Here is a 26,046-nt window from a genome sequence, read left to right on the forward strand (position 1 = left end):
CCCATCAAGCCGGTGCTCCAGGCTGAGCAGAGGCTGTGGCGCACCTGCATATATGCATATATTGACATCATCCACCTTGCACGTGCCGTGGTTCTTTCCGCGTAAATGACGGCAGGCGCGCCATATAAAGAACACAACCGAAACCAGATTCTCCATATCCCTAAACCTTTTCCTGTTTTTTTACTACCCCCTTCTTCACGACCACCTCATTCTCCTCACTCACAATGGAAGCCACTGCTAAAGCCACCACTAACCAGCCCCAAGCTGCCGTTCAAATGAGTACGCTACGCTTTCGTCGCTTTCAAGCTCCGTTGCTGACCTTTCTTGCAGGTGTCATGAACCCTGCACCCGCTAACAACACCCAAAACCACCAAGAACACAAGGCCAGCCGTCTCCGTGGAGGAGGAGCTGCTAAGGTGCGTGTAAGAGCAGCAGGGAGACACTAACAGCCATTGACCAATATTCTGCTGTGCAGGACTGCTTCCTTGGCGCTCTCGAGTGCTTCCTTTGCTTCGGTGAGCAATTTTCGTTCGTTATTCGCTCACGGTAATTAATACCTTTTTTTACAGAGTGTTGCAAGGTAAAGCGCCAGGACCACCTTGACTGATTGTTCAAACTAATAATCTGTCTTTCTTCTTCTAGGACTGCTGCGAGTGCTGCGCTGACATCATCTGTACGTAGCTCCATTCTCACCAACGTAGAGTTCGTACTGACTATTTTGGTGACTGTACAGGCTGCCCATGCGAGATGTGCTGTTAAACACTTTACTCCCTTGTTTTCGCACCCCGCGTGTTATCGTTCTCACCTGACCTGTGTGACCTGTGCTTGTCTTTGTATTCTTCCTCACCACCTGTTTCTGTACACACCTACCCAATTTTCAGTTCTGAGGAGGATCTACGGGTTGACTCCCTACAATACTTTTCGTTTCCCGTTGTGACATTGTATCTTACCCGATCAGAGTCGGATTGGTCAGTATTAGAACACGAACTGCTTGGATTTTATGTTTTCGTGTGTGCTTTCCGACTACTGCAAGTTTAGTGCAGTGTTTAGAGAAATTCTCCACTAAATTCTATGTATGTCAGCGCTAGTAATCTTAACGTGGCACCATAAGACCCAGAGGTAGATGCGAATGACATGACCAGTCGATTTTGGTTGATGTGTACACGGGTATTATAAAATCCCCAGAACATCTTTGTCGCTCTGGCAAGCTCTGACAGCGTAACTATCGACTGTCATATCGATGATTTGGTCTGACTGGTCCTGGGGAGACTACAATGTAACAGAGATGCGTTGTAAGTAATTGTGTCGGTGATGTAATGGCTTAGAACCTCTTCAAATCTTAGGTTGTGTATGTGCCCACATGCTACGCCGCGCATGACCGAACACTCGTCATTTACGTATATTTCACTGGCGTTAGCTGAGTCTTTGTCGAGATGGTTCTTCATCATCAAAAGCTTCATAAAAGACCCTCGCTAGCACCCATGGAATACTGGTGAGTCTTGTACAGCGATAATCACCAGCAGCAGTACACAGCGCCCAAGCCTCAAATCGGCGCATCACTGGCACAGTACTAGTCTCACGCCCCCTAGATATACAAGCGCAGCATCAATACAGTGAACCTCCAAGTCCCCGCGAGTCTCTTGCTGAATCTAAATTTCAGGCCATGTCCATTCGCATACCCGTCGTGACGCTATCCGTCCGGCAAGCAGATTCCAGTTTCCGTGAACTATTTCTCGCATCGCAAATGCAACTACGCATGTCAATTCTGTTTTCACATCGACGCCTTGTACAAAACAGTCGTCCTCGAAGAGACCAAAGGGGCCTACGGCTGCTCGCTGATGCAGGGATTAAAAAGATCGGCATCTCAGGTGGCGAACCGTTCCTCGCTGCAAGCTTTATTGGCAAGGTCATGAAGTTCTGTAAATAGGACCTGCAGCAGGAGTCGACTGGGAGGGGATTATCTGTAACGGGTCAAAAGTGAGGCTTGACTGGATACAGAAGTATGAACAGTACCTCAACATCATGGGTGTATCCTGCGATTCGTTTGACGACGACGCCAACTTCAGGATTGGGAGGAACGAGAATGGTAAGGGTGTGCATACGTGCAAGGCGTTTCAGTTGGCAGAGTGGTGTCGCGATTATGATATTCGGTTCAAGTTGAACACCGTGGTCGTTCGGTATAACTGGGATGTGTTGTTGCTAGAGGGGGACCAGGCCAAATGCACTTAGAAACGCGAACGATCTTGTTATTACCCCCGAACAGTTTCAAGCTTCCTTGACAGACATGAAAGGCAAAAGCAGGCGGGACGTTTCGTCCCAGAAATTAACATGGCAATGGAAAAATCTTATCTACTTTTAGACGAGAAGATGAGGTTTGTTGAAAGTTCGTCTTGATGAATACTGTTTCTTCTTACTCTGAATGCATCTATTTAGGTTATTGAATTGACAAGGTGACAAGAAAATTCCAGGAAGGAGTAGTCTTGATGTCGGCGCTGATGATGCACTGGAAGATGCTGGCTGGGGGACAGAAACATTTATTGAGCGAGGAGGAATTTTTGAGTGGGGAGACGAGAAAGAAAAAAGTTACTACTTCCTCAGAGTGGTGTGGAAGAGGATTCTGTATATTCCTGTAATGTAATACAGAAATGGGTGATAACTGAGAGGGCCGCGTTTGCAAAAAGCGTCAATAAAAATAATCGAGTAAAAGGGAACACAAACATATTACAATACAAGTTACCATCCGCAGTATAATCCTATCGATACACATTCATACGACACTCTCCCGATCCATTCTTCTGCGCTTTCTCTGTTGCTCTTCTATTATTAGTCTTTCTGCAGCACTCATGGGTGCCGCCCGCTTTCCATTCGCATTCTCAATGCCATCGGAGTTTTTCGTCGACGCAGCCGTTTTGAACACATTTGTCCGTTTAAGTGGGTTCGCTTTCAGTGGATTCGAGCCCATCTTTAGTGGATTAGAAGCGGCTTTCAACGGATTGGCTTTCAATCCTATTGATACAACAGATGGCGTGGACGAAGGTTCAGTTGCGGGAGGTTTCATAGATAACGATAACACGACTTTCTCTGCACCCTCATCTCTCTTGAGTCCCGCCTCCTCCGCTGGAGGACTAGCAGATGGCGAACTTTCGTTATTTGTAGCCGCACGCTCGATCTGCTCTGCTATAAGCATACGCTCGCGCTGCTCATCTGAAGTTGTCGCTCGATCCTTCTTCATCGACGCCTCTTGTTTAGCGAGCGCCTGAGGACTACTGTCGATCCAAGCCACAAACCACCCTTTTTCTGTCTCATCTACTTTGGCTATGCCTGCTCTCCCAAGGTACTTTATGAATTCCGTCAAGGTGATCCAGCGAGTTGCATTCATGTGTAGATGGTGCTTGTCTGCGATGAATTCTTGGTACACTTGGTTAGCTCTCACTCGCTTCGTCCCAAAGCTAACCAGCGGGTTATTGATATCAGACATGCGATATAGAATGGTGAGAGAAATGCTTACCGTCGAGACAAGAGAGTTACGAATTCGTGCTGAAACTGGCTCGAGAAGTCGGCGATGTGTCGTCCTGCATTCTCCCCAACGACCAGCATCTGCCGGAGATGGGCTTCAGAAGCTGCGTGACATTTGAAACCGTTTTCATCTCGACATTGTTTCTCGCAGACTTGACAGTACCATCGAAGACGCTGCAGGCCCTTTGATTTCATCTTGTTGGCCAAGTATTTGGGAGTTCCGACTGACAAAAGAATTAGTCATCGATACTAGGTGTATACACATGAGTTCTTACCTTCTGCGCGAGGCATTTTGACAAATAATACAGGGGTGTGAAGTTAAAAGGTTGAGGATACGGGACTGATAGATGGCCTTGCAATGGCTGCAGCAGTAGAAGATAAAGTCACTGGAAGGGCGGCAGCGCAAACAGTAGGCAAGCTGCTATTCCCACGCCACAATGTGTGTAATGGCCATTCCTGACGTTGGCGCTGACCAGTATGTACACCAGTGAGAAGGTACCACCTTTCTTTTATTTTCACTGCCATGCTCAGCGAAAAAGCAAAGGGAAAACAGCGAGCCGTAGAATTAGGACCAGCAGCAACACTTCCCGCCGCTGAAGAGGCTCGCGACCTGACCATACGTTTCACTGAAGGTATACCTGATCTTGTTCTGAAAGTCTCTGCAAAGGATACCATTCGAGACGTGAAGAAAAATGCACGTTGATTCCGTCTTCCACTCACAGCATTCAGTGACTCTTATAACAGATTGCAGACGCTAGACCTCAACTGCAAGACCGCCGATTGAGGCTCATCCATGCTGGACGACTGCTGACGGATGGCACATTACTATATTCCTGGTTAACGACGCTAGAGGAAAGGCAGAATCGTGCTAATTTGGGTGATACAAATAATGCAGGAGGGGCGGCTCCAGCAAACAGTTTTACTACATGGTTGCATTGTTCCGTTGGTCCTATAGTCGAACCTGGAACTGAAACTGAAGAGAAGCTGCAGGTGAGCATTTCGTAGACTCTAAATATATTATGGACTTATATCAATGTTATGCAGACAGCACAACTACAACCACTAAGAGGCTTTGACCGCTTGTCAACAGCGGGATTCTCACAAGAGGATATTGCAAACTTTCGGCGTCAATTTCATAGCCACTCCTCGTCGAATTTCCTCGACGTTGACTTTCAATCCGAAGAGGAGTGTGAGTCTTATTTGTGAACAGTGATTGGTTTATGCTCATATTGTCTTTAAATACAGACGACGAGCATGCGCGAGCTCTTGAAGAACAGTGGATCGATTCAATGGACAATGCTGGGACAGCGTCTCTGTCTGATTCTTCCTCATCTCAGTCTTTGATATTGAAAGGCATCATTCTTGGCTTTTTCTTTCCAATTATACCCTTTTTCTTTTTACGTGATGAACCAAAGCCTGCCGTGTTTTGGGAGGACGGAAGTGAACAGGACGCTACGGAAAGTGTCGTATTTTCGTGAGTATGGCCGTTCTCTTACCGGCTCATGCTAACGGGCCGATTAGACGGAGAATGCAAATAGGTATCATGGCTGGCTTTGTGGTCAACGTCTTATTTGGAATGTGGAGATACCTTTTGGATACTAACTAGACATTGCATTGTTGTCACGTATCGATGCATATATTATATTTCAGACTTGGACAACTGTTACCGGTGTCTTCTGCTTTGGATCGGCATGAGGTGTGACCTCGTTTGTGTGTTGCTCATTCATGACTGCTTCTGGCATGAGGCATCGAGCTTTGGGATTCGAAATACGTTAGTTGTTGTAGTTGCCAGGCTGTGCTCTTATTCTGCCTCCACTCGCTCCCACCTTATTAGGCTTTAATCCGCTGTAAGTACTTGCGACAGAATCTGATAATCATGTAATGTATATTAAATGAAATAATCGTGGCAAACATGATTTCCTGAAAATAATGCATGTGTCAAAACTTTACTATCAGTTGCTGTAATCTGATTGAACCGTGTTAGACGCGGTTCGGCGTGTATTAAATTGCCACTGCCTTGTTTAAATTTTGAGTGCCCCTTCTCACTTTCTTCTTTGTACGACCTATCACGACCGTTTTTGCTGTAAGCCTTTGTCTGAAATTTGACCGAGGCAAGTCGCCATATATACTAGTGATAACCTGATCCAATACACGACTGACATATCCTACAGATGGATCTCCAATCCTTGTCTAATCTGTTCGCAACGACCTACAATCCTGATCCCAACGTTCAGAAGGCTGGTGAGCTCCAAATCCGCAAGGTATGGCCTCTTTTTCAGAGATCTGATTTATCGCTTTACTCATCGATGAATGATCAGATCAGTGGCCAAGAAGGCGTGGTCACTGCACTCCTCCAAATTATAGCCAGTGATAGCGTAGATCTGTACGTGTCCGACGCGTTTTGATCGCTTTCATAGCTTAATAGCGTTTTTGTTGGGTTCATTCCAGCGCCATCCGCCAAGCTTGCTCTGTCTTTATTAAAAATCGCGTTCAAACTTCATACATTATCGATCCATCCAGGCCTCGACCTGACCAACTCCCCATTGCTCCATCTGATCGTGATGCATTAAAATCATCGATCTTGCGCTTGCTTGCGGCATCTCCTTCCAGGAGCATTACCGTCCAGTTGGCCAGCACTCTGAAGAATCTCGTTGCTCATGATGTCCCCGACAGGTGGCCTGGGCTTTTAGACGAAGTAAAGGGGCTGTTACTCAGTGGAGACATTCGTGAGGTCGGCGCAGGATGCGTTGCTGCATTAGAGATCGTTCGAGCATTCAGGTCAGTTATCCGTCCATGTTTTCTCGCTCTCGCTCTCGTCTTAACATACCTCTAGATTCCGTCAAAAGCAGGATATCTTACCATCAATAGTAGAGCAGTTGATGCCTACCTTGGTTCACATCGCCTCGGGAATGATGAACACACCTCCCTCTACATCACAAGAGATCCCAACTATGCTCCATCTTATCCTAAAAACTTATAAGAGTAGTATCATCGTTAACTTGAGCACTCACCAGCAGAGTGGTGAAAGTCTTGTGCCCTGGGGAAGATTGCTCTTCCAAGTCGTTAACCTTCAAATTCCAAAAGAGGTTGTACCTGGGGATGAAGAAGATCGCGAACGTAGTGAATGGTGGAAGGCGAAGAAGTGGGCATACGGTATTCTTGGTCGTCTGTTTCACAGGTTAGTCCAGTATTCACTATGTTAAGATTCAGGCTTGACCATAGTTTAGATTTGGAAATCCTTCTCAGTTGCCTACTCCTATGCAGGAAGAGTATGGCCCTTTCGCCACACACTTTGTCACTACTTTTGCTCCCGAAATTTTCAAAGTTTACCTTCAGCAAGTGGAGCTCTACGTTTCTGGGCAAGCATGGCTATCCAAGAAATGTCAATACCAGATCTTCCAGTTCTTTACTGAATGGTTAGTTCCTGTCTGTCATAAAGCGATGATGCGCTTTTTTCTTACAGTTATTCGTGCTGTAGTGTAAAGCCCAAGACAACTTGGACTCTTTTGAAGCCTCATTTCGAGACGCTTGTATCGAGCTTTGTATTCCCTCAACTCTCTTTCAATTCTTCAAAGCAACAGCTTTGGGAGAACGATCCTGTCGAATACATTCGCACATCAGTCGGTATGTACTTGCCGAGTGTGATCGCTAGACGTCTGATAATCATTCGCCATAGACGAATACGAAAACTTCTCCTCGCCGGTTTCTGCTGCGACTTCATTCTTGTTCTCGCTTTCTAGCAACAGAACCAAAACAACATTTATGCCCATCCTCGGTTTTGTCAACACAGTGCTACGCTCGTAAGCTATCCAAATATCTGCTCTTGATTAGAACTTAGTGGTCAACAGGGGTGCGGCACCGGCTCAGAGATTTGGTGCTCTGAACATGACTGCTGCACTTGGTCCGTTCATCATGCGTCACCCGGAAGTCAAGGACAATATGGAACAATTCATGTTACAACACGTTTTGCCTGAATTCTCTGCCCCTGAACCTTACCTCAGGGCTATCGTGCGTAGACTCTATATATCCAATGTCTGAAAATCTGACTTCTAGAACATAAGGCGTGCGAAGTGTTAGGCACTGTAGTCAAAGCTGGTCTTCTCTGGTCAAATGAGGAGGTAATGATTCAAATTGATGTCTACATATCTCTTTGCACTGACATAAGGGTGTATTAGAATCTGAACAACCACTCGAGAGCCGTGGCAATGGCTCTGGATGATCCAGAGTTACCTGTTAGAGTCCAGGCTGCTCTTGCTCTGACTGAGATGATTGTAATTCACGAATCTGGTATGTTTCAACGCCCTCTGACCCATGAAGGATATATTGATCATTTATCCAGTTAAAGAAGCAGTTGCGCCACAGGTTGGCAAGGTTATACAAGGTGTGCAGTACAATCAATGTAGCGATAGTACAATCAATCAGCTGACATAAAACAGATTTGCTTAAGCTGTCCGATGAGACGGATCTCGACATTCTTAACAATTGCATGGAGACCATGGTCGAGCGTTTCCAGTCCGAGTTACTCCCTGTGGCAGCTCAATTAACTGCCCGATTGGTGTGTATCTTCACCCACTCAGTGGTTGTACTACTAATCACTCTGCTCAGTGTGACTCCTACTTGCGCCTTGCTAGAGAAAGTATTTCGCAAGAAGAAATTGACCCACAAACTCTTGATTCAGATTCTCTCTTGTCTGATGCCGATGATGGGAAGATCTATGGAGCTATGGGAGTCGCTAAGACCATCGGAACGGTATGTCAAAGTAAATATCGTATACAATGCATTGAACTCAGGGTTACTTGTCACACAGATTGTTGCCTCTGTCGAGTCTTCCTCAGAAATCTTATCTCAGATTCAGGAGATCATTATCCCCATCATCAGATTTACACTGGAGCACAAAATTCTGGGTATGTTTTTCTTGTAGGCCACCAAATTTTTTGATATCTCATCTGCGCACACAAAATATAGACCTGTTCGACAACATGTATGACTTGGTGGATAGTCTCACATTCAAACTTCACAGCATCTCACCAAATATGTGGCCCGTGTTTGAACTCACGTACGACCTATTCAAATCCGATGCCGTTGATTTTCTGGATGGTATGATTATTCTTTAGTAACGACACATTTTTCTCACAATTCTGATTAGAAATGCTTCCTACTTTGGACAACTTCGTTTCTTACGGAACTGATGTCTTTAAGTCCCGTGCGGACTACAGGCAGAAGGCCATTGATATTTATCGCACATCCATAGTCAGCACGCAGTTGGGCGAGAATGACAGAGTTAACGGCTGTAAGCTCGCCGAGTCCATCCTTTTGAACCTTCGAGGCCAAGTGGATGAGGTAAGAGTCGCTATAACCTTCTCGGACTGTTGCTCATTTCCCTGTGCAGCACTTGCAAGAATTCATTACGATTGCATTAGGTTGCTTGGATCAGGGAGAGACGGCATCTTTCAGACTCGCTAATCTCGAAGTGCTCGTCAACGCTGTCCTCTACAATGCTTCCGCGGCGCTGCACTTGATGGAAACTAGCAAACCTGGAACGTCTCGCATATTCTTCGATAATTGGTTTGTGGCTATCAACAGCGACAGCCGCCTGCCTCGTGTCCACGATAAGAAGCTTAGCATCTTAGCGCTTTGCGCTTTGATGGAACTCGACTCGTCCAGGATACCTGAAGTCCTAAGAGATGGCTGGCCTGGTATTGTCGGTGGAGCATTGAAAATATTCAAAGATCTTCCTCAGGCTATAGAAAGTACGTTCCTGCGGGTTGTCGCCTAGGGTTATCTGACCAAGATCGATTCCGCTAGAACGCAAGGCGCTGGAGGATTCCTTCCAAGAAGAATCTGACGATGATGACGAGGAAGATGCTAAGTTCCTCAATCTCGAGGGAGAAGATGGTAACATCCACTTTCTCCACAGGTACCTTCGAGTGCTAACGAATATTTATAGAGGACGTGTGGGATGAAGATTCAGCATACCTCGAAATGCTTGCGAAAGAGGTACAAATACACTGTCACGCCAAAGCCGTACATATGCTTACATTCACTCATAGGGTGCACGTCTCAGGGCCAAGTCGGATAGACTTGCTGACGGAGATGATCTCTCAGTATCGTCTGAGGAATCTGAAATTGATGAGGAGCTTGGCTACTTTAGTCCCCTTGATGTTGTGAACCCCTACGTCTCTTTCAAGCAAGCCCTAACTAGTGAGTCTATATCTGTTCGATCCGTGATAAGTCTGTTCACATCACTTCTATAGCATTCCAAATGCAAAACGGTCCAATATATCAGGCCGCTACCACAGGTCTTAATGTTGAACAGCAAACATTGCTCATGGAGGTCATGCGGATAGCAGAGAGTCAGTCAGCAGCAGACGAGGCCCAAATCTAACGTTCCGGTTACGGTTCATTCACGCCTTTGTTTTTTTATTCCTTTATCCCCGTGATTCTCGTATTCGAGTTTGAATGAGAGTTACCGGATGTCTCAAAAGTTGTCTGTCCAGCTACTATAGGAGGAGCTCTGAAACACGATATCAATGATGGGTTAGGTTGATACTTATCTTTTGTGTTATCAATAGTAAAATAGAACGAAAGACCGTAGCCCCGAAATCGCCTTTTGATAGGGTTGTAAACATTGGCCATTGATGTTCCAGCCTTTGCGTGTTGCATATCTAGGATATAGACGTTAGCATCCTGATTGTTTTGTTGAATGTGAGCGAGTATTCGGAAAAGGAGTAATGGCTTCAAGTATTAGTATCACCAGTACTGCACTGGTCTGGAGTATGAATATTGCGAGTAGCGTATTATTGGCCGATATGATGATGATATTTGACAGTTAACAAGGGCGCAGCGCTGAACAAAGATCGAGTACTTAAAGTTCAAGCGTCTCAGGGCTTTTCCATATAGAGGCGACAAAGCCACAGGAGATAACGCAGAACAAGACACAGAATCAAAACAATTGGACGGCACTATCGCGAAGAAGCGGTGACCTGTCGGCCACCCGTGTGCGCTTTGGCCTTTTTCACAGTTAAACAAAACGCTTTGACCAATAACTATTGCATAAAGATGTGCAGCGCAAGATCAAATAAATCAAAGAACCATGGATCATCAAACCAGCCTTCATCCATTGTCACCGCTTTCTCCAACATTCTCGCCGCCAAACAGTCCGGGTTTCCCGAGCTCTTCTAACTTTAGGAGCTTCTGTCTTTCCCGGCGGCCAAGCTTGATAGGCAATTTGTCGTCAGATATACCGGCCTCAAATGACGGTGACACATCTCCCTCTTGCCAGAAACGTCTGAAGATATGGCCTGGGACATATGTAGCTTTCGCACTTGATACGGGACAACTAGAGGCCTCGTTGGAGAAAGATTCCAGGGCGCAAAGAGCGATCAGGGAATTCACCCCAGGACGCTATCTTGGGCTTGTTACTGCATCTCACGTCTACGAAGGCGATGAAGACGGACAAATTGTAAACGAATTGATAGTCAATTTTGCGACAAAGATTGCGCCACCTCATCCATCAGATTTGCACTGGCTTCCGATATCCCCTGTCAGTGTCCCAGAGCTGCAAGACTCCATGCTGCGCACCTCATTGTTATTCCCGTGGATGGACTACAAGCAATGGACGACGTTCGGAGTTCGATTGCGGATTGAACAGATACATGCTTCCTCTCTGGTCTTCGAGCTAGAACATGATGATTTTTCCCGATTTGAAGATAGGGCGGGGGGTGATCATGACCTGTTCGATCGTTCGGCGGCAAACGCAAATGAAGTGGATCGATCTCCATCCAACATTGGAATCGCATCGTTCGCTGTGCCTGCCGAGGTTTGGCTCGACATTAGAACTAGCGGCGAGGATAGGGAGCCGTTGGAGCTAGCTAACGAGATTGGTTTTCTTGAAACGTGAGTGAAAAATACTAGACGCCGCTAAAAGTACCTTTCAGGGGATTGATATTTCATTTTAAATCTAGCATCGCTGAGGGATATCGCGAAGGCGAGCGATAAATGGGTAAAGATCGAGCACAGTAACTCGGCGGTGTCGCGTAAGGAGACGGGTAATGGGAAGCGGTTTATGTGTAGAGTCAAAACCCTGGAGGCCCCCGTTGTTTGTTAAAGGGCCGAAGGATAAAGTGGTCGGAAATCATCGGCACCGTCATGATATCTAATCACAGATAAAGAGTATGCCTGAGGCTTTACCACACGAGTACAAATATGTAGCATTGGCGAAGGGACCTGACTAAAACAAGACATCACAGTATAGGTCTTTGAATTGAACGTAAGTGGACTGTGACGTAGTGAAAGCAAATGAAAACCGTCATTCATCGACGTCGAACGGTTGAGAACGTGCGAGGCTTCGTTCGAGCTTTTTTGTTCGCCTGAGGTCTGTCTTCAAGTTGATCTTCGTTTTCTTTACCTTTTTCCTTCCCCTTGTCTTTCTCATCTACCTGCCAATCTGGAAACTTTCTTCGAGACGCACTGCTCCCACTTTCCAGATATTCCGCTCGGGTAACGACATGGTCAAAAAAGTCGGGCTGACGGGCAAAGTTGACGGCAGAATGGTAAGCTTCAGTAATGGGGCTAATGGTACAGTAAATCATGAATAAATGGCGCCTAAAGAGAGCAGCACTGCTGGCAAAACTTACTTATCGCACTGATAGATGGCAACATCAAAGTCCAGTGGGGCAAGCGATCGTAGCTCAGACAACCTAAGGCGTCATCACTATTTTTAGAAATGCATAATCAGAGGTAAGACCCACAGTCTAGCATGAAAACCTGGAAATAATGTATTGCCACCGATCAAGCCGATGTTTGCCCAAAACATGCCTTGAAGGTCTTGTGGCAAAAGCGAGATGGATGCCGCAATGGTTAGTGCCAGCCCTGATTGATCCAAACCTGAACTTCGGTTAGCGCATTACGGACAATGGGCACGGGACCAACGCGCAGTGTTGGTTTGAGACCTACCGATGTCGTCGGGGCGAAAGATCAATTCTGGAATCGAAAAACGCTCGTTCTCCATGAAAAGAATTTGGTCTGATTCAGAGACAGTATCATGGGGCTGGCGGACACGCCCCTTTCGGTTACTAGAGAAGTCTGGTAGAATGTACTCTTGGACTATCGGATTCCGTTTTGGCTTTAGACTGTAGATAGGAAAGCTCAGAATAAACCGGGAGAAGTTCAACCGGTGAACGAGGACTTACCGGCACATCTCCAAATCTTGCGAGAAGCTGCTTGAAACGAAACAACATGACTCTTTCACATGGTTCATGATGTAAGTTTCGTCCATCATATTCCATTGGCGGTAAGATACGAGCTCTTTCAGCTGGTTAGTGAGTAATTTTCCTCCAACGTCTAATCTGGTCCGCATTGCATCGGTGTTAATTCATTTCGAACGGACTTCCAGAACAAAAGATCGGGCCATACCTTTTTATGGCATACCACTGTATTCGATGATTGATAATGGGGATGACGTGGGTAAAACTGAATCCCGAGTCCACAACCAGCGTGCATTCTGCTGGGGGATTGGTGTCGGATAAAAAGAGCTGGCCATGAGGGATCAGCGAAGCAGCTAAAGGAAGCATTTTGGTAACTCGTAGATTAGTGATAACAACTCAAAACCCACGTGTACACCGATGGTACGAATGGAATTCATACTCTTCAAAGATGAATTGATCGTAGACATCTTGAATGTTGGGTAAATTGAAGTAGGGCTCTGTAATAAGGAGCGAGTTTTCCGGCGTGTTTACCTAAAAATCTCGTTAAGCGAACAGACAAGAGTGACAGATAAGGCCATCGCACTCCTAAGACTTGGGAGGAGAAGATGCCATCCCACACGGCCTTCTGTGCATCCCAGTCTACAAGGTAACCCTGTAGCACTTGAACAAACGTGAGTGCTCCTCGGTGATAGACAGATATGCAGAAGACGAACCTTTTCGAAGGGTAAGCGATAATGAAGAGAGGAGTAATCGCGACAGCGTTCCAGTTCGTGGCCAAAATAGGTGGTCTTGTCACCTTTTGAACGGACGATAGCATTGGGAATTATTCTGGCAATAACTCATGTCAATCAATGATTATCTTACATAGGTTCCGTACTCACCTGACTTCCTCAGGCTTCGCCGCGTCGCTCGCCACACCTGCTTTTATCGTGGAGGCTCCATTGTCTATAACAACTATGGAAGCGGGTTTCATTTGTGTTCTTCGTTTCTCTTGCTGCCTCGATCCTGTTCGCGAATCAGACACACAAGGTTCTGAGTCCAAGCTGGGTGTTCTTTCTCCAAGAAGCAGATAAAGGCTCAATACGGTGTAAGGCTAGGGACAAGGGGGCGTGAGAACCTCTTCAGCCACCCAGCCCAGTCGTCTTGCCTCGTTTCTTCCCAATAACCAAGCAAACACTGCAGGGTGCTTGTCTCTGGCTAATCTAGAATAACTGAAAATCCCTATCTTTGCACTCTCAGGCGTCGAATAAGCTGCAAATTGTATTGCCTGGCGTTCGCATTTTGCCGTCTGAGTATGTACTAAACATATCCCAGCGGTCTCGAGTCTGACTCTAAGCGGTCTTCACGCACAGCAGACCATAATTGTGAGTCTGATCTTTACAGCAATCCCCTTCATGTACCTGGACTTTTTAGTCATATCCCAGACGGCGTGTGCATTCAGCTCTTCTGAATCCCACATATTCAAATCTACATCTTTCATTGATCTCCCCAGCATCGTGTTTCGTGCAAGTACTCAGCGCTAGGTAGAACATGTGCGTTGCTTTATGGACCCTTGAGCATCCGGACTATTCTCTGTATGCATACCTTTCTTATCCGTGCAAGATTTCGAGAAAAAAACGTTGATGGTGATCGATCAAAAGCATCCTGTGCACGAATCGCGATGAATATCTATCCAGACCCACGAAAGAAGCCCACTTCCATTCATTCGGCCACACGTCTTCAAGTATCAGCCGTGGAGAGGGGGCCATTTTGTCAGGCATTGACGTTCTTGCCGGGGGAACATGGTTGGGTCTCAGCCGGACCGGGAAGATAGCAGTTTTGTAAGTCTTTTTCTGAAAGGCGCAAAATCTCACATCAAGGACCAGGCCCATACAAATTTTTTTCTCCTCTTTCACAGGACCAATATCACAGAACCGCTGGCAAAGTTCACTTCATCAAGGGGTCACCTCGTTTCTTCATTTCTTACGTCTGATTCCCCAAAGCACCTGCAAGACGCCATTGTGCCGCAAGACCGCATGTAACTTGCAACGTCGAGGACACGAGTGCGTGGCTGTGAGAAGAGCTTGTTGACCTTCTAATCAACGGCCCCTGTCCTTTGATGGCACGTATGTCACTAATCGCGGTGCTGGCGGATTCATCACTTCCCATGCTCTATCAAGCTCCCAAAGGCACTGCGGAGGGATGTCGAACGGCATCGAAGACAAAGGAGCTAATGAATGGCCTAAAGTCCAACATGGCATCCGATCCCTGAAGGCTATACTGGAAACGTCAATGCCAGACAGGACTGAAGATCAGTTCACCGAGGAACTGTTTGACCTATTGACGTGAGTGCCAAGGCGTTGCTTTATCTGCTGCTCGTTCTGACTCAGACGTTAACCCAAGCTGGACTTCGCCAGAAGCGCCTCGTCAGCGTTCGGAGTTGCGGAACACAATCCAGGTCAATCCTCTACCGATCGTCTCCAACCCAACAGCCTCTATTGGTCATCGTGACCTTTATGGTACTCGCCTTTCAACTGTGATATTAGTGAAAAGAGACGGCCAAGTGCTTTTCGTAGAAAGGGACAGATGGAAACAGGACGCTGAGAAAAAAGTAACACTGTCTGATCCTCAATCACAACGTGTTTTCCGGTTCGATCTACCCGTCAATTAGTAGTGGGACACCTATGTAGCAAATCCGTGTATAGATAGTTAAGCAGCCAAAAAAAACTTGTGTAGTATACAATGTATAACATGCGACTCTATAGGACAGGACGGAGAGAAAGTACAAGCAGCCCGGAGGCCACCACAGCCCGCGTGATGTACATAGAATATTCCGTGGAATCTCTAATCGTCCAAGGTTTCGGTGGCTAAACTGAATGAGTGCAGGTGTCCAGGATCAGCGGATCACCTGCTCATGTGATGACATTACTATACAAATTCTGTTCACCCGATGATATGGGGAAATAAGGGTTATATCCGGCGGCGGAGGTCATTGCGTTCCAGTCAGGAGCAGAAGCCCCAGCGGAGGATCCATGAAATGGGGTACTTGAAGAGGACGAGTGGCTAGACATTATATCACTTTCCGTTGGTGTGGGAAGCGTGCCGTATGGTGACCCTGCTACCTCTTCTAGCTCATTGCCACTGATTCTCACAAAAAACAAATTAGTTCATGTGCTGATGCGGCTGCGTCAGTTTGAAGAGAGACATACTGCATCATGTCGTTCAGCTCGACGATTCGCCTGTAGAGCTGACACTGCGTGTTCGAGGGATGTTGGGTGTACTGTCGCAACGAGCTCAGCGTATTTTGTAGTTGATGTGTCAGTGAGATCAAGGCGTGACCAGCAGCAGGATTTGTACGGCAGGGGCAGAAGGTCTGGGCTGGGGGGTTATCTGCAGTGAAGTGGTGGGCATACAACACCCTCTCGTCATTCAAAGAGAAACCATTCCCATTATCTGAAAACGAGGCTGAGCTGGCATTGTGATGATTTGGATATGAAGGCGCCGAGTACGTCATGGCGGAACGCCCTCCCGAAGGGCCACTCCCGTTGCTAAAGTGATGCTGCGAGGTTTGACGCTCGTATGGCGAGACTGGCGAGGTCGAGTTATCTGACTGGAAACCGCTGTAGCACATTGGAGGCGAAGGCGAGAACCGGTAGAGGTGTTGCTGGGAGATGTCGGCTGGTGGTTCTGTTTTGACAGAGGCGGCGACGAGACCGCGAACCTCCATGTTGGGCTGGCCATGGGGTTGATCTGGCGAACGACCCCGGCGTTTTAACATATTGTTCTTTGCCGCTCGAGAGTGCCAGCGTTCGGAGGGGTCGCCGTCTCGAAAGTTGGCATCAGCCCAGCGGGGATGAGGCTTGCCTGTGCATGGATGATGAATATGAGATAGATAGATAGATAGATAGGTAATGGGATGTGACGAAATACGTACCCCGTAATTCTCTAACCAGGCTCTCTAATTCTGCGATTCTATTACGAAGGCGGGTATTTTCATCTACAGAGGGATCGTCCCTGGACAAACAAAAGAACACTCAACAAGAGTCAACAAAAGACGCAGAGATTCTCTTACCTCAACGCTGGGTCATCTATCTCATACACGCACAAGCCAGTCTGTGATGAATACCGAGATGAATTTCGGCCGAGGATATGTCAACAAAAAAAGTTTTACCAGACCGAGCTGAATGCAACGCTGGCAAGGCCGTTTTCTATCGCACTTGGAGGAGAGTCAACGCGATGAAAAGTTTTAGAGAGTGTGCCGGGCTTACTTTGCGCTTTGAGGTGTGGCAGTTGAGACAGGACTGTGTGGTGCGATTGCGTCTCCTCTTTCTGTGGTCGGTGTCTACGGTGAAGTCGAGGTCCATGATTTCGCCTTTGAGCTGGATGGGAGGCTGGAAAGAGTCTGTGGACATTTTGGAAGGAAAGTGGAATACGATGCGAGGAAAGAAAGAGACTGAGGAGAGACGGTGCTAGTCTTAAGTGCTTCACGGCGCCATTAAGTAACCAGAGAGATCCAGATCACCTCGGGCATTGACAGATATGTATGTAGATACATACAAGTCTTATAAGTACATGTCCGAATTACATCTTCCCAATCATAATACAAAACCGGCAGGGGATAGCTGTGTGTGACCCTGGATGGCTTCCCAGTCTGGGCGGTGACATAAATATAACGTGTGAGCAGAGAAAGATTATGGCTCGCTCTGCAAGCAGCGAGGGGCCAGCTGGTTGCACATGGATCAAACGGTTGCTCTCCTTGATGCCACTAAACGCTACTTGGTCAGGTCATGACTCGAGACCACAGAGCCTAAATTCGAAATGCAGTGCCACGCTTGGAAACAAGCTTAGAAATCTGATAGACAGCATGTTCATGGCGCAACAATGCCTCCGTCTTTGAATCTCAGCGCGCACACAATGTCAAGATCAGTTGGCACTTGTCCTCGTGCAGGCTGGCAGTGCTCATGTGGAAGAAATGGTCTGCAGTGCATAGCGTCGAGTATGGAACCTGCGAGGGATCCGCAGCTGACATAGGCCAAGGATGATTGAGTTTCAAGATGTCCGAGTGCACTACCTGCTACCTTCCTAAGCGTCAGAGGAAGAGAATACAGCCGCTCGCGACGTTGCGTTATTGTATCGCCATATATAGGTGTGCGCGCTTGCTTGATTTTTTCGTCCGGAGAAGCGGGCGAAATCTGCGAAAAAGGCAAGTGCATACGAGGATGAGATCACAAGAAGGAAAAAACATAAGCGGAGGCAAATGGTTCACGGGAAGTGGATTGCCAAGAGGGAGTACATCCTGGTTACATGGTATAGATGAAAAGTAGGGGGTGCAAGTACAAAGGGGGGGGATGGTGTTCACAGGACGGTCATCGATGATGGGGACCGACGGCACGGTGGTGCAAGACCGCGCAGAATTGTTCGGTTACGTTTTGTGCTGATTGATGCGACTGGCTAGCCGTAAGGTTGCAGTCTTCTCGGCAAATGGCCTTCTGGCCAAAGAAAGGCAGGAGAAGTTCTGGATGGGTTTGGAGGTGGAGTGAATGGGATGGGACAAGGGGTGGTGGATGTCGATGGGATGGGACAAGGGGTGGTGGATGTCGATGGGATACGGTTCACGCAGAGAGAGCAAGGCACGAGGGGACGGTGTTGCCTTCTCTCACCATCGTTTGCCAGATCGGAGGAATAGTGAGCAACTCCACGTATGTCTAAAGCGTCCGTCATGGTCGGGTGGGATCAACGCTGTTGAGTTTGAAGTTCGAATGCCGCAAACCTTCCACCCCATCGGGCCTGATCTGCTACTTTATCTGGCTGACGTCGGACCGATCGATTACCAAACTGCCATCAATGAAGACCGGCCGGCTTTACTGTAGCTGCCGGCCTATAATCCTAACAAAGAACCGTGTTCTTCACATCCTTGCTCTCAGAAGCGCGACAACTATCTCCGAGGTTTAGCACATACCCACCAGCCACAACATCATGGCCACCACCACACTCATGTCGTACCAATCGTTATCCAACTCGCACTCTTCACTGTCACACTCCCAATCGCGTCAAACAACTAAATCTGTCCCCACGGGGGGGCCCTTCCCAACTTGCTCGCCTCTATTCCCATGCTTTGCTCTTGTTTTCGGGAGGTCTCCTGAACAAACAAATGCCTCTGACAGCTACACCGTTCGAATCCGTCCATTCAACTCGCATTCTCTTCTTTTCACCAGGATTCGACAGTGCTTCGACATCTTCATCTTATCTCTTTAGCTGTACCGCCACGGATTCTTCCGCGACCATTCAATTCAATGCCGCCATTTTCGCGCTGAGATCCAGTCTAACTGCGGTGCACCCATTTTCGTCCCTGCGCCGTCCGGGGCTGGAGCTGGCAGATGCCGAACACTCAAGGACAGATCCGAGGACAATATGGGGATACATGCCTGACCGCTACTCGCAAAACACTTTTATTAACACTGCTGTTACGCGGACTGCATCAGTCCCGCTTCCAGAAAAAAATTCACAAAAAGGGGGTAAATCACAATGCGAGAGGGAGGCGCACAATTCCGTAGTGAGGGCACGGACTCGACTGCGCGATTTCCCGCTGCTTGAAACACCAGGATACATCTGATAAGTTGACTCACGAGATAGTTTACACCCGAACCGAAGGAACTGTGACCCACTTGGACTCGCTACATACATTCTAAATTGCCTTCCGGACCTGTACGAGCGCTCTGCCGGGGCGCGCTGTACACAGGGACCGTTCGTGAGACAGGGCGGATCGACATAGTATCGTAGGCGATGCTCAACCTAGTCCACAGTCACATCATTGAGCTGATTGATCAGATTGGGGAACATGTCGATCATTTTGGACGGTAGCTATATCATGGTTCCTTGATTATGTGTCTCGGAGTAAGCACTGAGTAAGCTAGCGTATTCCTGGTACAGTAAGAGTGGAGGCAAACGTAGCTAATAGGTGTAAGACGACGCAGGCACGATTGGCCTGGAGCTTGTTATCTTAAAAAGTGTTTGAACACGTTGGACATTATGAAAAGTCAGTGCTAACCATCCTAGTAGCAGTAGCGTCGCCTTGATTGATGGTCCGGTGTTATGTTGTAAATCCGGTGAAGCGCGGGTAGGTAAAGGTGGGCATATATTTCTCCTATACCGACGGGGGGGACTAAGTATAAGAAAGAAGGCGCAATATGATAACTATACATACACATGTTATCATCTGAAAACATAAGCAAAGCCAAAGATTCTCATCGGCAGGGGTCGCATGTGAGTGGGTCGTACGATAGCTTATACGATCTGGGATGCGTTGACGCCACTTGCAGGCTCAGCACGTTTGAGAAGGTGAAACCTTAAAAGAGAGAGAGAGTTCTCCTCGGCAGTCAGGGGAGATGGATGAGTAAGCTTGGATTTGAATATGGAGTAAGAGAAGCTCTGTAATGGAAACCAAGAGTGATCCAGGCGGCGATCAGAATGGGCCATCAGTCTATATTTGTAAATCCACTTTCTGGAAATCAAGAAAGGAAAGACGCACGCCACCTACGTCTCTATGCTCTAGACTAATGAACGACTGCATTAGATATGAGCGCCCTCCTCTCCATCATTCTCTACCGACGTAAAACAACCCCTTTGGCAAGACTTCTGGTGAGAAACCGGTCACGGGAATGAACTCTCCACGTTGATCAACATAACGCGTTATATACCGGCGAATTTCGTACCAAATAAACTGTCCTCGATGAATGGGCGCATCTATTTCATCACGTTTATCATTGACACCAATATGGGCGCACTACACTCCTCCTTGCGTTATCCTCCCTGTTCAGGGGTCCATAATGCGATCCATCGCGATGGACTCATTGCAAAAGCGGTGTCAGCTACTCGGTGCCGCTTCCACACACTCGACTTACCCGGCCTTTGATGTGCACCCAATGCCTGGATCCTTGCCAGTGACTGTCACTCAATCTTGAAGCAGAACGCACGGAAACCTGCGATGTGTACGAAAAGAAAACAGTTGACATCGGTACGTAAGATGGAGGACACGACTTTGTCCGTTCCTGCCCTGTTCTGTGATTGAATTATCGATGGCAATTGCGCCACATCAGATCTAGAAGGGCACACGTTTGCAGACCGGCACAGCGATGGTGGTAGACGTGGGTGGGTCCAGCTGCGCACTGTAGTGTCACGGTCGGAGTAGCTGGCAGGAAAGAGAAAGAAAAACAGAAAGAAAATACGAATAAACCAAATACGACACCCACCATTTCGGACATCATCAGGTACTGTTTGTGTACCTAATATTTTCATTATGCGCTTGCGATTGCCGCGAGGGTGGCTGGACTCGTTCGCACTCTTGATGCTTGTTTTCTTTGTGGACAGCTCTATGGATCCGTTCTACGAGGAATATGCAAAGCCGTTCAAAATGAAAATGTATTCAATGGATCATGGGGAAAGTATCCGTGCGGCTAGGACATTGGAGTCATTTCGAGCGCTTTCCTTGTCCTAGTAGCTTGCTCTCCTTCTTGGTACCATATCATACCTGTCAAAGGTCGGCGAAAGGACCCGACGCCGTGATGATATAATGTCGACGAAACACGACACAGAAGAAGATTGTGGGGGGTCTGTGCAGTTACTCCTACCAGTGACTCCTTGATCGTGATGCGGAGGCTCAGCGCTCAGAATCGATCGGGTTAGTATCGACGGCATTTTACCCCTCCGAGCCGTCATTTTCCTACACGATGTGTTTTTGGCGCAGAGTCCCCATCATTCAATATCATTCATTAGGAATTGTCCATGCATGACACGTCTAGTTATCGTGGCGCTCAGGCAAGTCGCCTGTCAAAAGTTTTATCTCAGTCCGAGTCCATCCTGATTTATCTTCTCAGCTCCAGCTTTGAATTCCCTCGTTGTCAAATGTCATACTGTAACAACAGTGCTCCAAGTGGTGCATGCTGCGGCCGAAGTTCTGTCACTTTATTGGTGGTGCTTTTGTATGCCGCGTCACAAGGTTATACCACACAACGTACATACTACGACAGGTTCGTCTATGCCGCTGTCAATCAGTGTATCTTGATTTACCGGGACTTATGAATTGATTTCAGGTCATGTACATTCTCCCCATATAATCAATATCAATATTGTCCAAATATATACGTTCGAACAAGTTATATTTTTTTTTGACTCGAAGCATACATGCCATCAAAAGCGCATCAAGGGCACTAAGCTCAAAATTACAATGTTCTACACACAGTTCTGATATTAGACCGCCGGTAAGTTGCAACGTGGAATCCTTGAGAGGATATGTTGAAGTCTAGTTTTAGCCATCTATATTCACACCATATATCAGCGCGTCAAGAATCATCCTGGAAGGATGATCATGCACAACTCTCGCTGACTCTGCCGCGATAAAAGTAGGCCAAGAAGGCCAGATAACGACCGGTGAAGAACTAGAAGAGCACAAGGAACTCGACAAGATATAATTGAGGGTTGCTGAGGAGATGTGGAGACATCGTGGCGTTGCTAATAACTCAAGGTCTCCGCCCAAACATGACCTTTTCTTTATCTTTCCTTCTATCTTCTTTGACGGCGCTCAAATAAGGCTCATCAATCGCAGCTATCCGAAGCTTTGGCATGGTGAGGCCATAGTCTATCCTTGCCTGTCCTCCGTGGCCTGAGCTGTTTCCCTCGGACCTTCGATGCCTCTTGATCTTGTTCCCAGTTTTGTTCTATGAATGCCGGGTCTAGCACACAAATGCCTCAAGGAGCTTGAGATTAGGGTCAAAAAGCATCGGAGTCCAATGGTTTGTTCTGTCACCCGTCTGTAGGCAATACGCTGTATGCGTTGTAGTACGTATTTACCGCTTGACCGGTTATCTGGGATAACCGTCTTGTAGCGGTACTGGATAACATGTTGACGGTTAGTTTAAATGTACGGTGATCGTATATGCTGCAACTTGTGAATGTGATCACGATCGTGACTGAGACCGTGCGCGCATGACGCACGTGCTTTGATATGCGGTCGTCACCGCCACCGTCAGGCGAGTGCGCAAGGTCCTTTCTCTTGCAACTGGGTCTATGTCAACCCTTGTTCTCATCACACACTTATTGTATTCCACAGACGCTATCTAGAACAATGTCAGAAGGAGAGGAGCTTTCACCAGCATCCCCGGTAGATGATTCAGACGTGTTGCTTTCACCGCCATTCGACCCTGAACCTATTCCTGGCTTGAACGGCGTGCCAGTTCGTTGTGAGTTGATTCTTTAGCGCATCACACCATTCAGCAGGTATCAAGTTGATGCTATCACAGGGTATGATGTACGTAGGATTCTTTCCCAGCGCTGCTGTCAACTGAAAGATAATGAAAGGCCGACCGCACGGAGTCGTACACACGAATAAGACCGTTTCAAGAGATACATGATACTTCTATTGAGTGAGGGGTTTGATGGTTCAAACCGGTGTCGTTTTGCTCACGTATGTTCCACGGAAGGTTCTTCTATAAGCCAATCACGCTCACAGCGTTGGCATTTGGCATGGGAGCCCTAGCTTATGTCGCGATGACCCAGGATGTCCTAGAGGAGGGCCGGGATAAACGCCGAGTGTATGTCCCTTCATCTGTGCATTGATCCTTGGCTTATGCAGTTTTCTTCTCAAGTGGCGCATATGCAGCTGCTGTCTCCTTTCTTATGTTTTCGATGATCCAGTTTCGCGATGGTCCTTTCATCCGACCCCACCCAGCGTTCTGGCGGGTAGTGCTCGGTGTGAATCTTTTATATGAATTGGGTCTTGTGTTTCTCCTTTTCCAGGACTTGCATTCTGCTAGGGGAATGATGACACTCCTTGACCCGTCGCTAAACGTGCCACTGCCAGAGAAAAGCTACGCGGATAATTGCGACCTGACCTCCCAAAATATATGGGTGCGTCCTCGTGCTTTTTCTCCCGGGTTTCTAAATACATAACTAACATAATGCCGAAGGGTGCACTTGACATATTTTGCATTGCTCATGCTTTGGGCTGGTTTGGCAAGGCCATGATCCTCCGGGACTATTGGTTCTGTTGGGTAAGTGTCTTTAGGCCGCGGATGAAGTATATTTTTAAGTGTTACTCATGATGCCATTGCCAAAGATCCTGAGTATCGCATTTGAATTTGCTGAATATAGCTTGCAGCACCAGTTACCAAACTTTGCAGAGGTATGTCTGAAGTGTGCTTTCACCTTCTTTAGCTTACCGGTTCCTAGTGCTGGTGGGATCATGTCAGTCATTTCATAAGTTTGCCGATTTGAAATTGATAGCATATTGCACGCAGTGGATACTCGATGTCCTGCTCTGTAATTGGCTTGGCACATATCTGGGTAATCCTTTCTGATTTCTATTAATGGGATGAAAGGAGTTCATAAAGTACGACAGGAATGAAAACTTGCCAGTACCTCGAAGTCAAGGTGAGGCAAGCGTCCTTCAAATTGTGTTTGTGTGCTCTCTCTCACTAAACCCTTTATAGCCTTATCAGTGGCGTGGCCTGAGGCAAACACGGGGTCTACGATCTAAGGCACGACGAGTTTTGAGCCAATTCTCCCCACACGATTGGACAGCCTTCAAATGGGAGGGTACAGCATCGTTCCAACATTATGTTACGGTCGTGTTGCTGCTTGCCGTATTTCTTGCGGCTGAGTTGAACCCATTCTATCTGAAGGTAACTTCCAATCTGGCCCAATATTGACCTATGACTGAGAGGTTATCGTAGAGCTTGTTGTGGATGGATCCCGATCATCCCATTATTATCATGCGTCTTGCAGGGGTATTTTTATGTGCTTTACCCGCTGTGAGAGAACTGTATCAATATATTAATAACCCGCGGTATGTCTCTGTATTTGAGGTCGGTGCCGCCCGCTAACAACTTATCACAGCAAAGCTGTACGGATGGGTCAACACGTCTGGCTCCTACTTGCTACCATTCTCACTGAGCTGCTTGTCATCACGAAATGGAGCCAGGGCCAATATCCCGAACCGTTGCCACGGCATATCAAATGGGCGTGGACCGTAGGTGGGGCGTTATTAGTCACGTATCCTTTGATCAGGGTAAGTTCACTTAACCTCTCTACGTGACGATACGTATATGATCACTGATGACTGTCCAATGCAGTTTGGGGTTCCAAGCGCGAGGAGATACATTCGTAAACATGCACGCAATGGCAAGGTAAAGGCCCAATGAAGAGGCCATGGTTTAAACACTTTAAATGTCTATTGTTCCGCCTAATCAATACACTGTAGTTCTCTTTCTGATCACAGCTATTAATATCATTATTACCCTTCTCGTAGTTGAGCATTGTGTCTTATTGTCTGGTGGTCGGGTTTGCCTAAAGTTCTTTGTGCATCGGTGGACTCGAACGGTCGAGCCCGGGGGTGACCGGACAGGAATGTTCTGGTGGATGCGGGTACATAAGATGTCATTTGCTTAGTCATTCGAATTAAGTCGATTTCAGCCACAGCTCCTTTGCCAGGTCGACCTCATCTGCTTACATCCATCTCCAAACGTACAAGTCCATATCTTTCCTGCGCCGTCGTTGCCAACATCGTCGACGCTATCATGGACAACAATAATAACAACGACAACAACCAGAACCACCACGCTGGAGCTCACTTCTTTGGCGCCCCTCACATTGGTGCTACTCTCCAGTCTTTCTTCCGCAACATTATTTCCCCCCATTCCAACGTACATAGCAATGAAGCTGCACAGGAACAACAGGCTGGGACCTCTGCAAATAGTACGTCGTCCTCGTCGCAGGCGACGTCGGCTGTCGTTGCTAACGGACAGCCTGTAGCTGAGGTTCTTGACCGTGAAATGACACCAGTGGATGAGGGCGCTTCCGCTGAGCCACACTCACATCACACAGAGCATCCGCTTTCTACCCAGGAGGACGCCACCATGGCTGAAGACTTTGCTGTCCCTCGTCGCCCAACTCGCTCTCGCCGTGACGATGGCTATGACTCGATGCCAGAACTGCAATCGCTATCTAGCTCATCTGAGGGGTCAGCACACGAAGTGGAAATGATGCCTGATCTCCAGCCTGTCGATGATGACCGTGATAGTACATGGGTAGATGAGGACGACCTTCCTCCCTTGGAACCTATCGCTGGGAGCAGGCGTGCTCGAGTTGAAGAGGACGGTGATGAGGCTCGGGACCGCCGGCATCCTTCTCAGCGTGTCGACAATCCTCCAGAGGGAGATCCACCCACGGGTCACCAACAATGGCAACCACCCTTTTTTACTGGTCCTGCCGACCACCAACATCCTATCCTTGGGGGAATCTTAGATGGATTGTTCAACATGCCGGACGGTGCTCAGAACCCTTTCCCAGAACC

The 26,046-nt window shown here is 47.5% G+C and overlaps 13 protein-coding genes across 13 annotated transcripts; 9 read left to right on the forward strand and 4 right to left on the reverse strand.

The window, feature by feature from the left end:
• Positions 1-224: 224 nt before the first annotated feature.
• On the forward strand, positions 225-759 carry SERLADRAFT_374594 (uncharacterized protein; the record flags this gene model as incomplete). The annotated part of the gene is made up of 4 exons (XM_007324000.1): positions 225-279; positions 331-416; positions 476-515; positions 734-759. 4 exons carry the CDS (start codon positions 225-227, stop codon positions 757-759), a joined length of 207 nt encoding a protein of 68 aa, XP_007324062.1.
• A 975-nt stretch (positions 760-1,734) lies between these two features.
• Positions 1,735-3,901, reverse strand: SERLADRAFT_479812 (uncharacterized protein; the record flags this gene model as incomplete). Its single annotated transcript, XM_007324001.1, has 4 exons — positions 1,735-1,961; positions 2,014-3,449; positions 3,509-3,740; positions 3,792-3,901. 3 exons carry the CDS (start codon positions 3,805-3,807, stop codon positions 2,768-2,770), a joined length of 930 nt encoding a protein of 309 aa, XP_007324063.1.
• Positions 3,902-3,995: 94 nt separating this feature from the next.
• SERLADRAFT_479813 (uncharacterized protein) lies at positions 3,996-5,355 on the forward strand (the record flags this gene model as incomplete). Its single annotated transcript, XM_007324002.1, has 5 exons — positions 3,996-4,210; positions 4,261-4,506; positions 4,561-4,705; positions 4,762-4,990; positions 5,038-5,355. 5 exons carry the CDS (start codon positions 4,040-4,042, stop codon positions 5,120-5,122), a joined length of 876 nt encoding a protein of 291 aa, XP_007324064.1.
• Positions 5,356-5,687: 332 nt separating this feature from the next.
• Positions 5,688-10,118, forward strand: SERLADRAFT_364096 (uncharacterized protein; the record flags this gene model as incomplete). Its single annotated transcript, XM_007324003.1, has 21 exons — positions 5,688-5,777; positions 5,835-5,899; positions 5,965-6,294; positions 6,350-6,694; positions 6,744-6,932; positions 6,995-7,140; positions 7,193-7,316; positions 7,365-7,524; positions 7,578-7,634; positions 7,692-7,803; positions 7,856-7,897; positions 7,953-8,071; positions 8,122-8,265; positions 8,324-8,420; positions 8,482-8,613; positions 8,663-8,856; positions 8,906-9,266; positions 9,322-9,411; positions 9,464-9,513; positions 9,567-9,717; positions 9,771-10,118. 21 exons carry the CDS (start codon positions 5,688-5,690, stop codon positions 9,899-9,901), a joined length of 3,129 nt encoding a protein of 1,042 aa, XP_007324065.1.
• Positions 10,119-10,568: 450 nt separating this feature from the next.
• Positions 10,569-13,936, reverse strand: SERLADRAFT_479824 (uncharacterized protein; the record flags this gene model as incomplete). The annotated part of the gene is made up of 11 exons (XM_007324004.1): positions 10,569-11,387; positions 11,447-12,087; positions 12,153-12,215; positions 12,267-12,402; positions 12,472-12,647; positions 12,708-12,863; positions 12,931-13,075; positions 13,130-13,253; positions 13,306-13,374; positions 13,436-13,550; positions 13,604-13,936. The coding sequence occupies 10 exons, from the start codon at positions 13,693-13,695 to the stop codon at positions 11,829-11,831; spliced, it is 1,335 nt and encodes a 444-aa protein (XP_007324066.1).
• Positions 13,937-14,497: 561 nt separating this feature from the next.
• On the reverse strand, positions 14,498-17,450 carry SERLADRAFT_479826 (uncharacterized protein; the record flags this gene model as incomplete). The annotated part of the gene is made up of 9 exons (XM_007324005.1): positions 14,498-14,542; positions 14,619-14,717; positions 14,795-15,046; positions 15,105-15,848; positions 15,911-16,565; positions 16,636-16,715; positions 16,774-16,814; positions 16,873-16,917; positions 16,970-17,450. The coding sequence occupies 6 exons, from the start codon at positions 17,111-17,113 to the stop codon at positions 15,614-15,616; spliced, it is 1,200 nt and encodes a 399-aa protein (XP_007324067.1).
• A 119-nt stretch (positions 17,451-17,569) lies between these two features.
• SERLADRAFT_443399 (uncharacterized protein) lies at positions 17,570-17,914 on the reverse strand (the record flags this gene model as incomplete). Its single annotated transcript, XM_007324006.1, has 1 exon — positions 17,570-17,914. The coding sequence occupies one exon, from the start codon at positions 17,912-17,914 to the stop codon at positions 17,570-17,572; it is 345 nt and encodes a 114-aa protein (XP_007324068.1).
• Positions 17,915-17,959: 45 nt separating this feature from the next.
• Positions 17,960-18,588, forward strand: SERLADRAFT_479831 (uncharacterized protein; the record flags this gene model as incomplete). The annotated part of the gene is made up of 1 exon (XM_007324007.1): positions 17,960-18,588. The coding sequence occupies one exon, from the start codon at positions 18,242-18,244 to the stop codon at positions 18,569-18,571; it is 330 nt and encodes a 109-aa protein (XP_007324069.1).
• A 35-nt stretch (positions 18,589-18,623) lies between these two features.
• Positions 18,624-19,141, forward strand: SERLADRAFT_479832 (uncharacterized protein; the record flags this gene model as incomplete). Its single annotated transcript, XM_007324008.1, has 2 exons — positions 18,624-18,646; positions 18,672-19,141. A coding segment is annotated over one exon (288 nt), but the record flags the coding sequence as incomplete, so codon positions are not given.
• A 1,305-nt stretch (positions 19,142-20,446) lies between these two features.
• Positions 20,447-20,890, forward strand: SERLADRAFT_402847 (uncharacterized protein; the record flags this gene model as incomplete). The annotated part of the gene is made up of 3 exons (XM_007324009.1): positions 20,447-20,662; positions 20,798-20,835; positions 20,856-20,890. A coding segment is annotated over one exon (216 nt), but the record flags the coding sequence as incomplete, so codon positions are not given.
• Positions 20,891-20,997: 107 nt separating this feature from the next.
• SERLADRAFT_374605 (uncharacterized protein) lies at positions 20,998-21,195 on the forward strand (the record flags this gene model as incomplete). Its single annotated transcript, XM_007324010.1, has 1 exon — positions 20,998-21,195. One exon carries the CDS (start codon positions 20,998-21,000, stop codon positions 21,193-21,195), a length of 198 nt encoding a protein of 65 aa, XP_007324072.1.
• Positions 21,196-21,447: 252 nt separating this feature from the next.
• Positions 21,448-21,847, forward strand: SERLADRAFT_402849 (uncharacterized protein; the record flags this gene model as incomplete). Its single annotated transcript, XM_007324011.1, has 2 exons — positions 21,448-21,515; positions 21,575-21,847. 2 exons carry the CDS (start codon positions 21,487-21,489, stop codon positions 21,777-21,779), a joined length of 234 nt encoding a protein of 77 aa, XP_007324073.1.
• An 881-nt stretch (positions 21,848-22,728) lies between these two features.
• SERLADRAFT_479838 (uncharacterized protein) lies at positions 22,729-25,165 on the forward strand (the record flags this gene model as incomplete). Its single annotated transcript, XM_007324012.1, has 14 exons — positions 22,729-22,936; positions 22,997-23,004; positions 23,055-23,119; positions 23,177-23,287; positions 23,342-23,603; positions 23,663-23,746; positions 23,812-23,877; positions 23,925-23,939; positions 23,993-24,038; positions 24,094-24,125; positions 24,185-24,376; positions 24,428-24,540; positions 24,591-24,762; positions 24,827-25,165. 14 exons carry the CDS (start codon positions 22,822-22,824, stop codon positions 24,893-24,895), a joined length of 1,350 nt encoding a protein of 449 aa, XP_007324074.1.
• Positions 25,166-26,046: the final 881 nt, after the last annotated feature.

Source organism: Serpula lacrymans (genome assembly GCF_000218685.1).
Source record: "Serpula lacrymans var. lacrymans S7.9 unplaced genomic scaffold SERLAscaffold_17, whole genome shotgun sequence".
Classification (NCBI taxonomy): Eukaryota; Fungi; Basidiomycota; class Agaricomycetes; order Boletales; family Serpulaceae; genus Serpula; species Serpula lacrymans.